The following is a 12,107-nucleotide window of genomic DNA, read 5'->3' on the forward strand; positions in this document are numbered from 1 at the left end:
CTAACTATACTACTACTAAACTGAGAGAAATCCTAATTTTAAGGTTTTCGGTATTCACAGAAGGCATTTAGGAGTCCTAAAGTTAGGACTCCTAACTTCTGTGAATACCGAAATGAGTAAGTGCCTTCTGTGAATACCACAATGAGTAAGTGCCTTTTGTGAATACCAAAATGGTAGCAAGTTTAGGATTTTGTCTTAAATTAGTTCTGTGAATCGGGCCCAGTATGATTTACTATTTCAACTCCAGCCTACGTAACAGTGAGGAAGGTGTTGGAACAGTAAATCATACTATCCCTTAGTGCATAGCGCCATCCAGCGCAAGTCGTTGTAACGACTTGCGTTGTTGTCACCGCGATGTAAACCTACTGCGGTGTAATGACCGCGTTGTAAAGGTCGTTCGCCCCACAATGTGTTAACATGGATTTCTGTTAGTAAAAATCATAATATGAGGTATCTCCTCTTCCCTAATATCCACACCTGCCACCTTCTCATGATACAACATATGAACATCACACCAACTTCAGGTTTCCAATCAACAACACTAAGTTTAAAAAATAATCATAATACAGACATAAGACACCTTGAAAGATTTGATTGCACTGTTTGCAATTTACAGCACACGTGAGTTATTTCTTTAATCTTTATTGTTATCTGGCTAGCTCACAGCAGATACCAAAAATGTGTCATGTTGTAACACCAGAAAATGTTTTGATGTTATTTAAACAGAACTCATAAATTCACTGCACTTTTATTTTAAAATGTTTGTTATCTGTTATTCCATAAGTGCAAATATTAAAGTAACACTTACTGAACAATCAAGGGCTGTTCATCAAAAATAAATGGTTTGTTTAACATTGCTGCTATTGCGTGGTGTTTTGCAGTTGATTTTAATACAAGTCCTTTGTCACCAGGCACTTGGTTTGCCTTCAACTCTTCAGTTGCCCACAGTCCTAATAAAAAGCATATAGATAACATTAATATAAAACCGAAACTATTTTATGCATGAACAACATCAGTGCAAATGAAATAAACATAATACCATGAACCTTTATAATAATGTAATATAATCTTGGTTAACAAATACACTAGAGATTATATTGTGTATTTAGGAAATTAGGATGTTGGTTGACTTGGGTGTGAGCACTGGTCAATCAGCAACCACTATCCTTGTCAGGGTGAGGCACAAGCAAACCCTAAATTAACCTGTGCTCAACCCTTTGTAGCTTGGCACAGAGCAGTCAGGCTTAACTTAGACACAATATGTAAAGTGTTTGTGTAACACTTCAAACAGTAATAAAGTGAAAACACCACACAAAAGGATCCCACACCAAGTTAGAAACATAGAGCTTTCTTTAATAAATAAAACAAGACCAAAACAACAAAAATTGAATCAGTAGAACAAGCGATATGCAATTTTTAAGATTTTAATGAAAATAGCACCAAAAAGCACAAAGAGCCAACTGTGGATATTCAGTAACGCCAGACCAGGACAAAGTCACATGTTCAGGCCGATCGCGATGGAGCAACGAGCAGCTACAGGAGCCGGTTAGGTCTGCTTGTTTGTGAAGCGTTGCAAGGATCCGTGTCGAAGATGCAGTGATGAGTTGGTTCCGGGGAGGCTGCGATGCGAGGTCTTGAGTCATTGAGGATCCTGAAGACGAGGGCTTGTGATGCAAAGTCCAGCGTTGAGGATGCACCATGCCGACGAGGGGATGCGTCGGTTGTGAGGGACTGCGAGGCTGTAATGCAGAGTCCATCATCATCATTGAGGCTGCCGTTAATGAGGGATGTGAGGGGGTGCACCGAGGGTGGGTTGCACAGCAGCGGTTCCGATGGGCTGGAATGCGTGTCTTTACAGTGGGTCCAATCTGCCCAGCAGTGGCGATGCGTCGGTTCTGCTCAGGTTTGCGACAGGCAGCATAGGAGATGTGTCAGTTCTGCTGGATCCACAGAGGCAGGCAAAGCACCATAAGCCCACTTCCAAGGGTCCAGGACTGGGTGGCACCACTTGACAGAGTAGGCTCACAGAGGCATAGTCCAGTGCAAAGTTGTTGGAAGCATATTGTGTCCCTGAGGCTTCAGATCAGGAGGCCAGCCAACTAGCCCTTGGAGTCACTCTGGGGTTCTGAATTCAAGAGAAGGAGGGCAGCACGTTCAGGCACCAGTCCTTCAGAGCAGACGTCCAGCAGAGTGGCAGGTCTTTCAGCTGCACACCAGTCCTTCTTCCTGGCAGAGTATCCACAGCTCCAGAAGTGTACTGACAAGTTGGTGTCTGAGGTCCAGTATTTATACCCAGTTGTGCCTTTGAAGTTGGGAGAAGCCTTTAGAGGGAAGCCTTCATAGTGAACAGGCATCCTGCCTTCCCGGCCCTAGCTCCAGACTAACTACATGGAGTAGGCAGTCCTTTGTGTGAAGGCAGGACACAGCCTATTCAAGTGTAAATAGGGCTGTGCCCAACTCCTACCTCTGCCAGTGATGGCTTATCCAGGCAATATCTAAGCAACCTCTTGTGTGTAGCTGTCTAGAGATAATTCACAACGCCTAACTGTCAATTACACCCAGTCATGTGAACCAGAGACAGGCTGCAGGTATCAAATGGCTAAGGCAGAAAAATGCCAACTTTCTAAAAGTTCCAATTTCAAAATTGTAATTTAAAATCTGATTTCACTCTAAGTTAGGATTTTCATTACAACTCCAAAGACACCAAACATGAACTGGTTACCTCTTCCTATTTGGAAATTACAGCTTATTAAATGTAATCAGTTAACTGTAATATTATCCTAGGGGAGAGGTAGGCCTTGCAGTAGTGGAAAAACAAGTGTAAGAGTTTTTCACTACCAGGACATGTAAAAAATGTAAAGGTACATGTCCTACCTTTTGAATACAATTCACCCTGCCCTCTTAAAGTGCTACTTAAGTGGGTGCCACAATCAGTGCTTCATGCCCACTAGTAGCATTTAATTTACGAGCCCTGGGCAAAAGTAGTGGTATTTTGGGTAAATTAATTTTCTGGGTTATAGACTCACCGTCTGTTCTTGAGATACACACTTTAGATACACATATCAGCCCAAGCATAACAGGTTTGGGCCTCCTCCATTGCACAGTGCTGTAGACCTTTGCAGTACCCTTTCATTTTTTTCTTATTAGTGGTGTGGAAATGACTGGCCAGGGGAGAGGAGCCCTATGATTGCGTTTCTTTCTCACCTGCCTGTGACTGTCAATGGAGGTACTACAAGGAAAGGGGGACTGCAAAATTCTCTCCCCTGACCTGCACTGCCATAAACACACATCATATCCTGGTGTTGGATGAACTCACCATTGTAGCCCTCTGCTGTCTTTTCAGGAGGGCCTGGACACAGAAGGGGCAAGAACGATGGGCAAACATGATTGAGGTGGATTTATGAGCTTACACGTGGCATAAGGGGTTACATACTTGCATATAGGTCTGAACTTGACAAATGCACTATACTGGTGTATATGAGGCCATACCAGCAAATGTGTGACTTCAATGGCCATATGTGAAGATGGACATTACAGTCCGTCTGCAACAGCTGTCCCATTATCAATTTGTTTCCATTTTCCTTCAGATGTTCTCTTTTATTTTACAACATTTTGTGAGATTTAAGATTTCCCTAATCATACATGATTCTCCCTCTAACTACTAATCAGTGTCCCTGAGAAACACCCTTGGAGTGTCCTGGGATATGGGAACACCTAAATCGCTCACCCCTGTTGTTTCACTCCACTCCTAAGCCTGCATCCTGGCTAGTGGCAGCAAATATATAGTTCTGGGTGTATTGGGTGCATCCAGTGGTGATACCTAAGGATCTCTATGAAGCAATGAAGGCATCCCATGCAAATATTCTTGAGTGCAACCACTGAGAAGTTTTATACTGAGGTGTTAATGCCTTGCTAAAGTTCCAACAGGGTCCTGTTTCATATGGTGTTTCGCTAATTGCAATCAACTAGTAATACTGTTGGCGTCATAATACTCGGTGAGAGGAGATGGAGTCAGATCCTCTTCTACAGATTTAGGGCCATATGTAGAAAGCAAAATTGTGATCGCAAACGCCGAAATTCGCCGAATTTCGGCGTTTGCGATCGCAATTTTGCTAAGTGGGATGTAGGAAGGCAAATCTGCATGCAAAATAAGGAATCGCAAAATTTGCGATTCCTTATTTTGCAAATGCATTTAAGGAATCCCAAATAGCGATTCCTTAAATGCAATGTAGAAAGCACCCAAGTTGTGCTATTTTGGCTTAAAGAATCGCAAATTACCACCAACTTCAGGTTGATGGTAATTTGCGATTTCTTTCAATAATGCAGTTTTTTGCATTATTCAAAGTGCCATGTGGCACACATACATGCCCTTAGGGCATTTATGTGCGCCACATGTGCACCCATGCTCATTACAGGAGTGCAAAAGGGTGTCATGTTGACACCCTTGCACCCTTGAAATTGCATTCTCAATTTGCGATTCTCTAATTGAGAATCGCAAATTGAGAATGTCTTCCTATTCATTCCTATGGGCCTTTTAGCCCATAGGAATGAATGGCAAGGTATTCCTTATTTGCGATTCTCAATTAGAGAATCGCAAATAAGGAATAGGTGGGATTCGCAAACAAAATTGCTAATCCTACCTACATAGCGTTTTGCTATTCTCTAATTGCGATTCCCTAAAAATTGCAATTAGAGAATCGCAAAACACAGCCTACCTACATATGGCCCTTAGTTCTTTGTTTCCCTTGGGAGATTATCAAAATCCTTATAACACGAACACATAATACAAAACTGACCAGAGATGCATATTTTATTGCAACCCATTATTGCTGTTTTCCATTTGTGGTTGATAATGTATGCGTTTAATGAACTGTGTGATTTGAAATGTTTGATTTGAACTTCTACTGTATTTATATACGTATTTAAGATGATACTAAATTTGTGTTCTTTTATGACTAACAATTCTGACATACATTTCCTTTTACTGAAATTGAAACAACTGCATCTAGTCTTAACGTTCACTCTACTTGCTTTGAGCTAGATTCTGACTGTTCATCCAAGCAACTCCACAGCATCAAAAAGGCCTTGACAGGCCAACTTTTGATCTCACAAATATCCAGTAGTTATTAGGAAATACATGTAACCGCTTTTGATTTTGCGAACTGGCAGACCACTTCAATGATAAAAGGTTATCCCTGAGCATATAAGGGTGAATGGAGTTTGAGGCCAGTATATAAGAGTTTATGCCTGCAGGCATGTGAGGTTTAAAGAGTGAACAAGTGACTTCATTGTCCATATGCACATGCACCTGGCCATATGAGGCTATACTTGGAGTATGTAACTCTCAAACTCTCCATCAGGCACAACTGATGTCCTTTCTTACATATAAAGAGTACATTCCCTCATTAGTCTTGAATATATCTAATAACACAGTACCAGTCTCCAAAAAGAACCGGTTTGTGTTTCTTGTGTACAGTTGTCATTCAGCTAACGTCCGCTCACTGTTCCTGGTGGGATGCAACACTCAAAGTCTACAACCCACTAGTATTGAGACTACTTACATTTACACAGCAGCAGCCCGTCATGGCCTTACAGTGGTACTGCTTAACACAGAGACAGTGAGAGGTGATCAATGGTCAGATGTTCTGCTGAAGCCTATAGTTTATATACAATCCATACTACACTTCTATCATGCCATGTAGATAATGCATTGTGATCATCAATTTGCATGCATTTCTTTGTCCCGAAGAAGGCCTCAAGAAAATATAATGGTGAAGCCTTAATAGCATAAAAATCATATACATTTTTTTATAGTTGAGTATTGTTCAGTTCTTATAACTCACATCGCTGGATATGTGCTGTCCATTGAGTGTGCACTGTAACAAATATGAGCATATAAGGAAGACTCTTTGTCTGTTTTAAAAGAGTGATACTTTAGTGTCTTTTTTCCTAAAAATCTGTTTATTTACAAATGAGCAATCAATTACATATATGTCTACTCAGACTGATATGCACTATTGATATTAATAGAACAAATAATGCATTGACTGAATTTTTTTTAATTGATGACATTATGCTCCAACAAATATTATTAATAATAGATTGCTTTTGGCTATGATAATGATCTTTTACCGCTTTACAATATTGTGATAGGTTTGCTGTAGAAGATCAATCAGAAACCAGGAAGTTAGAAGAAAATGGTTTACTGATTTCAATTGGTTGAAGCTAGTGGCGATTAATGTACCACAATTTGATTGTACCATGATAACAAGTTTGAATTGAAAGGGGCAATTTTCTGTTTTCTTATTTATCAGTAATATCCATCTCAACTTAGTAAGGCATCCTAAAGGGAGCCATTGCAAAGATAAAGGAAGGCAAGTTCATAACAGTAGGACTATCAAATAAACTAAAACGGAGTAGATGTCAGACCACAACAGGGTCACATTCGCACTATCAATCAATCAATCACAGAATTTGTAGAGAGCACTACTTACCCACGAGAGTCTCAAGGCGCTGGGGAAGAAAAAAAGGAAAGAGAGGGTGGGGGGGGGGCGTGCTGCTACTGGTCGAACAGCAAGGTCTTGAGTAGCCTCCTGAAGGTCAGTAGGTCTTGGGTCTATCGTAGGCTGAGTGGAAGGGTGTTCCAGGTCTTGGCGGCGAGGTGGGAGAAGGATCTGCCGCCTGCGGTGGTTCTTCGGATGCGGGGGACGGTGGCAAGGGAGAGGTCGGCAGAGCGGAGCTGGCGGTTGGGGACGTAGAAGAAGAGCCGTCTGATGAGGTAGGCTGGGCCAGTCTTGTGAAGTGCCTTGTGTGCATGGATGAGGAGTTTAAAGGAGTTCTCCTGTCGACGGGGAGTCAGTGCAGGTTTCTCAGGTGGGGGGTGATGTGACTTTGGCGTGGTACGTCAAGGGTCAGGTGTGCCGAGGCGTTGTGAAAGCGTTGCAGTTGTTTGATGAGCTTGGCCGGGGCTCCCGCGTAGAGGGCGTTTCCATAGTCGAGTCTGCTACAGACGAGGGCCTGGGTGACTGTTCTTCTTGAATCTGTCGGGATCTACCTGTAGATCTTGCGGAGCATGCGGAGGGTATTGAAGCAGGAGGAGGAGAAGACGGCGTTGACTTGCTTGGCCATAGAGAGCGTTGAGTCGAGGATGACTCCCAGGTTGCGTGTGTGGTCGGTGGGTGTCGGAGCTGCCCCCAGTGTTGTAGGCCACCAGGAGTCGTACCAGGCTGAAGGGTTGGAGCAGAGGATGAGGACCTCCGTCTTGTCCGTGTTCAGCTTTAGTCGGCTGCTCTTCATCCAATCGGTGACGGCTTTCATTCCTTCGTGGAGGTTGGATTTGGTGGTGAGGGTGGTTGGTGAGGGAGAGGATCAGTTGAGTGTCACCGGCGTAGGAGATTATGTTGAGGTCGTGCTGTCGGGTGATGCGTGCGAGCGGGGCCATGTAGATGTTGAACAGTGTTGGGCTGAGGAATGATCCCTGGGGTACGCTGCAGTTTATCTCAGAGGCTTCGGATCGGAACAGGGGAGGCGGACGCTCTGGGTTCTGCCGGAGAGGAAGGAGGTGGTCGATTCCAGGGCCTTGTCTCGGATCCCTGCGTCGTGGAGGCGTGCGCGTAGAGTGCGGTGGCAGACAGTGTCGAAGGCAGCGGAGAGGTCCAGCAGGATGAGGGCTGCGGTCTCACCGTTGTCCAACAGGGTCCTGATGTCGTCGGCGGCGGCAATGAGGGCAGTCTCGGTGCTGTGGTTGCTGCAGAGCCCTGACTGGGATGGGTCCAGGATGCTGTTTTCTTTGAGGTATCGGGTTAGCTGTCTGTTGACAATCTTCTTGATGACCTTGGCTGGGAAAGGAAGCAGGGAGATGGGCCGGAAGTTCTTGAGGTCTCTCGGGTCCGCCTTGGGTTTTATGAGCAGGGCGTTGATCTCGGCATGTTTCCAGCTCTCTGGGAAGGTTGCGGTCTCGAAGGAGAGGTTGATGATGTTGCGCAGGTGGGGTGCGATGGAACTGCTGGCTTTGTTGAAGAGTGTGGTGCGGAAAAGGGTCTGACGGGGAGCTGGAGTGGATTGTGCTCATGATCTTGATGGTGTCCTCGATGTTCACGTTGGCCCAGGCTGGCAAGGGGTCGTGGTTGATGATGTGTGGCGAGTCTGGTGTGTCGGTGTCTGTTGGGGCTGTCTGGGTGTTGAAGCTGTCGTGGATGTTGGTGATCTTGCAGTGGAAGAAGGTGGCGAGGAGTCACACAGGGCTTACGGGCAGCGTCGTCAGTGTTGGAGAGGCCGGTGGGTGAGCTGAGAGCAAGGTTTACCTGTAGTTGGTCTTTGGTGACTTTGCACCAGCAGCGGCGTGGGATCTGTTGGGTGCGGTGGTGTGTGGTGGGTTTCTGGAAGGTGAAGTGGATGCAGTGGTGGTCGGTCCAGGGGAGTTCTGTGGTGTGGCTGAAGGAGACTTGGGAGCTTGAGGAGAAGACGGGGTTGAGCGTGTGGCCGGCGGAATGGGTCGGCGTTGTGATGCGCTGTCTCAGTCCGAGGTTGGCGAGATTGTCGATCAGGGTGGTCGAGTTGCTGTCTTTGTTGTTCTCCAGGTGACAGTTCAGGTCTCCGAGGAGGATGTAGTTGGTGGAGGTTAGGGCGTGCGGGCTGATGAAGTAGGCGATGGAGTCGCTGAACTGGGGTCAGGGTCCAGGGGGTCTGTAGATGAGGGTGCCTCTTAGGGTGGTGTTGGGGTCCGTGTGGATCTGGAAGTGCATGTGTTTGGTGGTGCTGAGAGTGTCGTCAGTGCTGGTCGAGACCCTGATGGTGTTCTTGTGGACGATGGCGATTCCTCCTCCTACTCTGTTGGTGTGGTCTCTGCGGGTGATCTTATAGCCATCTGGGATGGCTATGGCGATGTCGGGTGCCGAGGAATCGTTCATCCAGGTCTCAACACTCAGACTCTAAAACCTTGTTCAGCCGTCCATACACCACCAATACTCCACTCCATGAACACATACATGTTAGAGATTACTTTAACATGATACAACATAACCATATGACTCATGGCCCACAGAGCTGGATTCAGAGGAAGATCTCAATGCTGATTGTTTCCTTTCAGAGCACACCCATTGGAGCCTACACAGAACACACCAATGTATGGACCAAGTACATGCAAGGGTCACACAAAAGGACTCTACAAGCCCACCTATAACCACTGTCAAACAATGCACCGTCACATGTTCAGTGGAAGATCGGCAGATCCAGTCTCCTGTTTCTGGAACTATCCACTGAATTTACTGCATATGCTGCTCAAGGGTGGACTCATTAATATCAATTGGACTTGACAGCTTGTGTAGCCCAGTAACCTGGTAGCTGAAACTAAAATTAGTTGGGCATACTTAATACATTTTGGTTCCAAAACTCCGCATAATTATAAAACAGGGCTCCCAGCTTTCCGTTTTTACTGATTTTTACTGATAAATTCAGACGGAAAACTATTTATTTTCCGGTCTGTATTTATTTTTAAATACAGAAAAATATGGAAAATAGGCCTTCTTTTGATATTTTTTCTACTGTCAATCATGAGTGCTAGGTCAGTAGGTGTATAGGTTGAGAGGTAGGGGAGATTAAAAACGATGATAGATTTCCTAATTAAGCTTAATTAAGTGCGAATCTACAGTTATTTACACTATTCTACAACGCAAGTGTTCTCAGATAACGCAATTGCACTGTATACTGCTGAAACCTCCTGGTCATTCAAATGTGAGTATACATTTATCAGTTAAATAATTGTGGAAAAATACCCATTGCAGCTTCATTTATACAGAAAACACAAAATAAAAATGGATAAATACAGAAAAAATTTGCAAAAAATAAATATGGATAAATACAGACGGAAATGTCGAAAAAATAAACACCATAAAACCGGGAGCCCTAATTCTAATCAATGTTCAGTGATGGATTTTGCAGATTCAGTAATGAATAGAGGGTTTATGGCACTATTTATGAGAGAGCGAAGTGAAGGGAACTCAACTGATATTGATTGAGATGTGTTTAACAATAAGACAAGTAAAAATGGGAAGTTAAAGAATTCCAAGGCAAGCAGCTACCAAGGACTCTTATTGTGCATACCCTTTTTGAGTGAGGCTTGTAGGGTAAGGAAGACACAGTAGTTTTTAGGTCTCGCTTGAGACAGCGCTTTAGCGCTGCTCTGGCGAGACTTATAGTAAGCGAGTTTTGGAAGTGCAAACAGTGGCTTTTCAGGCCTCCAAGTACAGTGCATGTGCCCCGGGCGCGCGCACCATTTGGCGGCCTGAAAAGCCACTGTTTGCACTTCCAAAACTACTTTCACTTTCGCCTGCCACACGACCGCGCTTTGAAGTGTGATCGCGATTGCGATCACTTACATTTCGCGGGCGCTTTGATGTTTTCAGTGAGCCGCGTGGCCACTGAGGACATCAAAGCGCCCGTGAACACCATTTTTTTTTTTTGTAGCCTCTCATTCGCTCCCCCTCAGTCTCTTCTGCTTTCTAATTTGCCTTCTGTTTTCTTTCTCTGCCAACCTCTGCCTGCCCGTCTCTCTCTCTCTCTCTGCGGCTCCTTCCTTACTCTTTCCTTCTTTTTCTTCGTCTTTCTCACTTCGAGCATGCCCGCTCTTTCTATCCTGTAGCTCTGTCTCGCTTTGTCTCATACTCCGTCTGTTGTTAGTCCTCCATCCCCACTCCCCCGCTGCACACTTGTGTGGCACCCTCCACCCCCCGCTCCATTGTTTGTCCCCCCCCCCATCCTCGCCCTCCTCCCAATGTCCGCTGTATGATTTCCACCCACCTCCACCATCTTTCCTTGTTTGGGATTGGAAGTGCATAGTGATTTTCTTTGTGGTAGTGTGATGTTCATTCGTCTGTTCATTCTGGTGCAGCCTCAGTTTTGCATACGTCCCATTTGACATGACTGCATGATGCAGATGTGCAACAGTCATGTGCCTGGAAGCCACCATCACACTTTCGCTGTGCGTAGGCGAAACATCAATCACCCGCAGTCTCATGCAAACACCTCTTGTGTTCCAGGGGACGCTGCCTGAACTGTCTGCTACAAAAAACCTATACTACAGACAGAGCCATCCAAACCGAACATATTGCACCAAGACCCGCCTATGTCCCGAATCGTGGCCCCCACACGTTTAGTTACAATGTCTGTAATCTGGCTTTCACAATTCCCAACACCGTCTCCTGTACCTAACGTAACCTAACAAAAATTAAAATAAATTTAGGAGATCGTCAAACGTTAATAATTACAAAAATGCAGGCTGCGCGACAACGGCCTAAAATTAAAACACAAGGGAGCAAGTTCGGTTATTACTCCGTAAAAAGTAAAACCAGATCCTGTCAAAATGTGCATTCTTAAAATATTGTAGAAGCTACAATGCGTTTTATTTAAGTTGCAATAGCAAAAAAAACTATCATTAAAAAGGAGTCTTCCCTAATACTATATAGTAAGGCGCTGCGAAGGTGCTGTTGGCACTATGACAGGCACAGTCTGGTGGCAAGCTGACTTCGGCTAAATCGGCACGACCTAGAAGTTAAGCAAGGGAATGTGCAGCTTATTAACAGCAGCGGCCTGGGTGCAACCTCTCTGACTGACAGGGGCAGGACTTGTGCGGATCAGCCAAATTAGCTCTCTTCTCGCCCCGTAACCATAATTACCAACAGAGCTGTGATTAAAATGCAAATTAATGCAGCCCAAGAGCCAAACTCCATGCATGACGCAGGGATAACGTCGAAGGCAGACTCCTCCCGAGGCGCACCTTTGCTGAAACTACTTCCACGCTGCAGGTTTCTATCCTCTCTGGTGGAAGTGAAAAGGGAATGCTAAGAGGAGGGCTGGCAGGCAGTAGATGGGGCCTGGGACAGGTTTTTAACGTGCGGCATCCCTGGGATGTCAAATAACTGAAAATAAAAAAAAATTAAAAGTATCAGTTGATTAATATACTAATGTTCCACTTATCTTTTGCTCAAAAATAGTGTAAACCAATTATAGAAAAGGAAAAATGCGCTTTTAAATTAATCTACGCTAGGGGCAAAATCCACCAGAAGCGCAACAAAGATAGAACGGGATGCTTGCCCAGTTGTCGCTACTGT

General features: G+C 44.8%; 1 protein-coding gene across 2 annotated transcripts in view; it reads right to left on the minus strand.

The window, feature by feature from the left end:
• Window positions 1-12,107, minus strand: part of CLGN (calmegin) — a 313,514-nt gene that overhangs the window by 174,018 nt on the left and 127,389 nt on the right. For both annotated transcript variants that reach the window (XM_085643230.1, XM_085643231.1), the window contains one exon: window positions 809-950. In XM_085643230.1, the coding sequence (XP_085499356.1) occupies window positions 809-950 (142 nt within the window). The remainder of the gene's footprint in view (window positions 1-808; window positions 951-12,107) is intronic.

This window comes from Triturus cristatus, chromosome 2_2, assembly GCF_964204655.1.
Source record: "Triturus cristatus chromosome 2_2, aTriCri1.1, whole genome shotgun sequence".
Classification (NCBI taxonomy): Eukaryota; Metazoa; Chordata; class Amphibia; order Caudata; family Salamandridae; genus Triturus; species Triturus cristatus.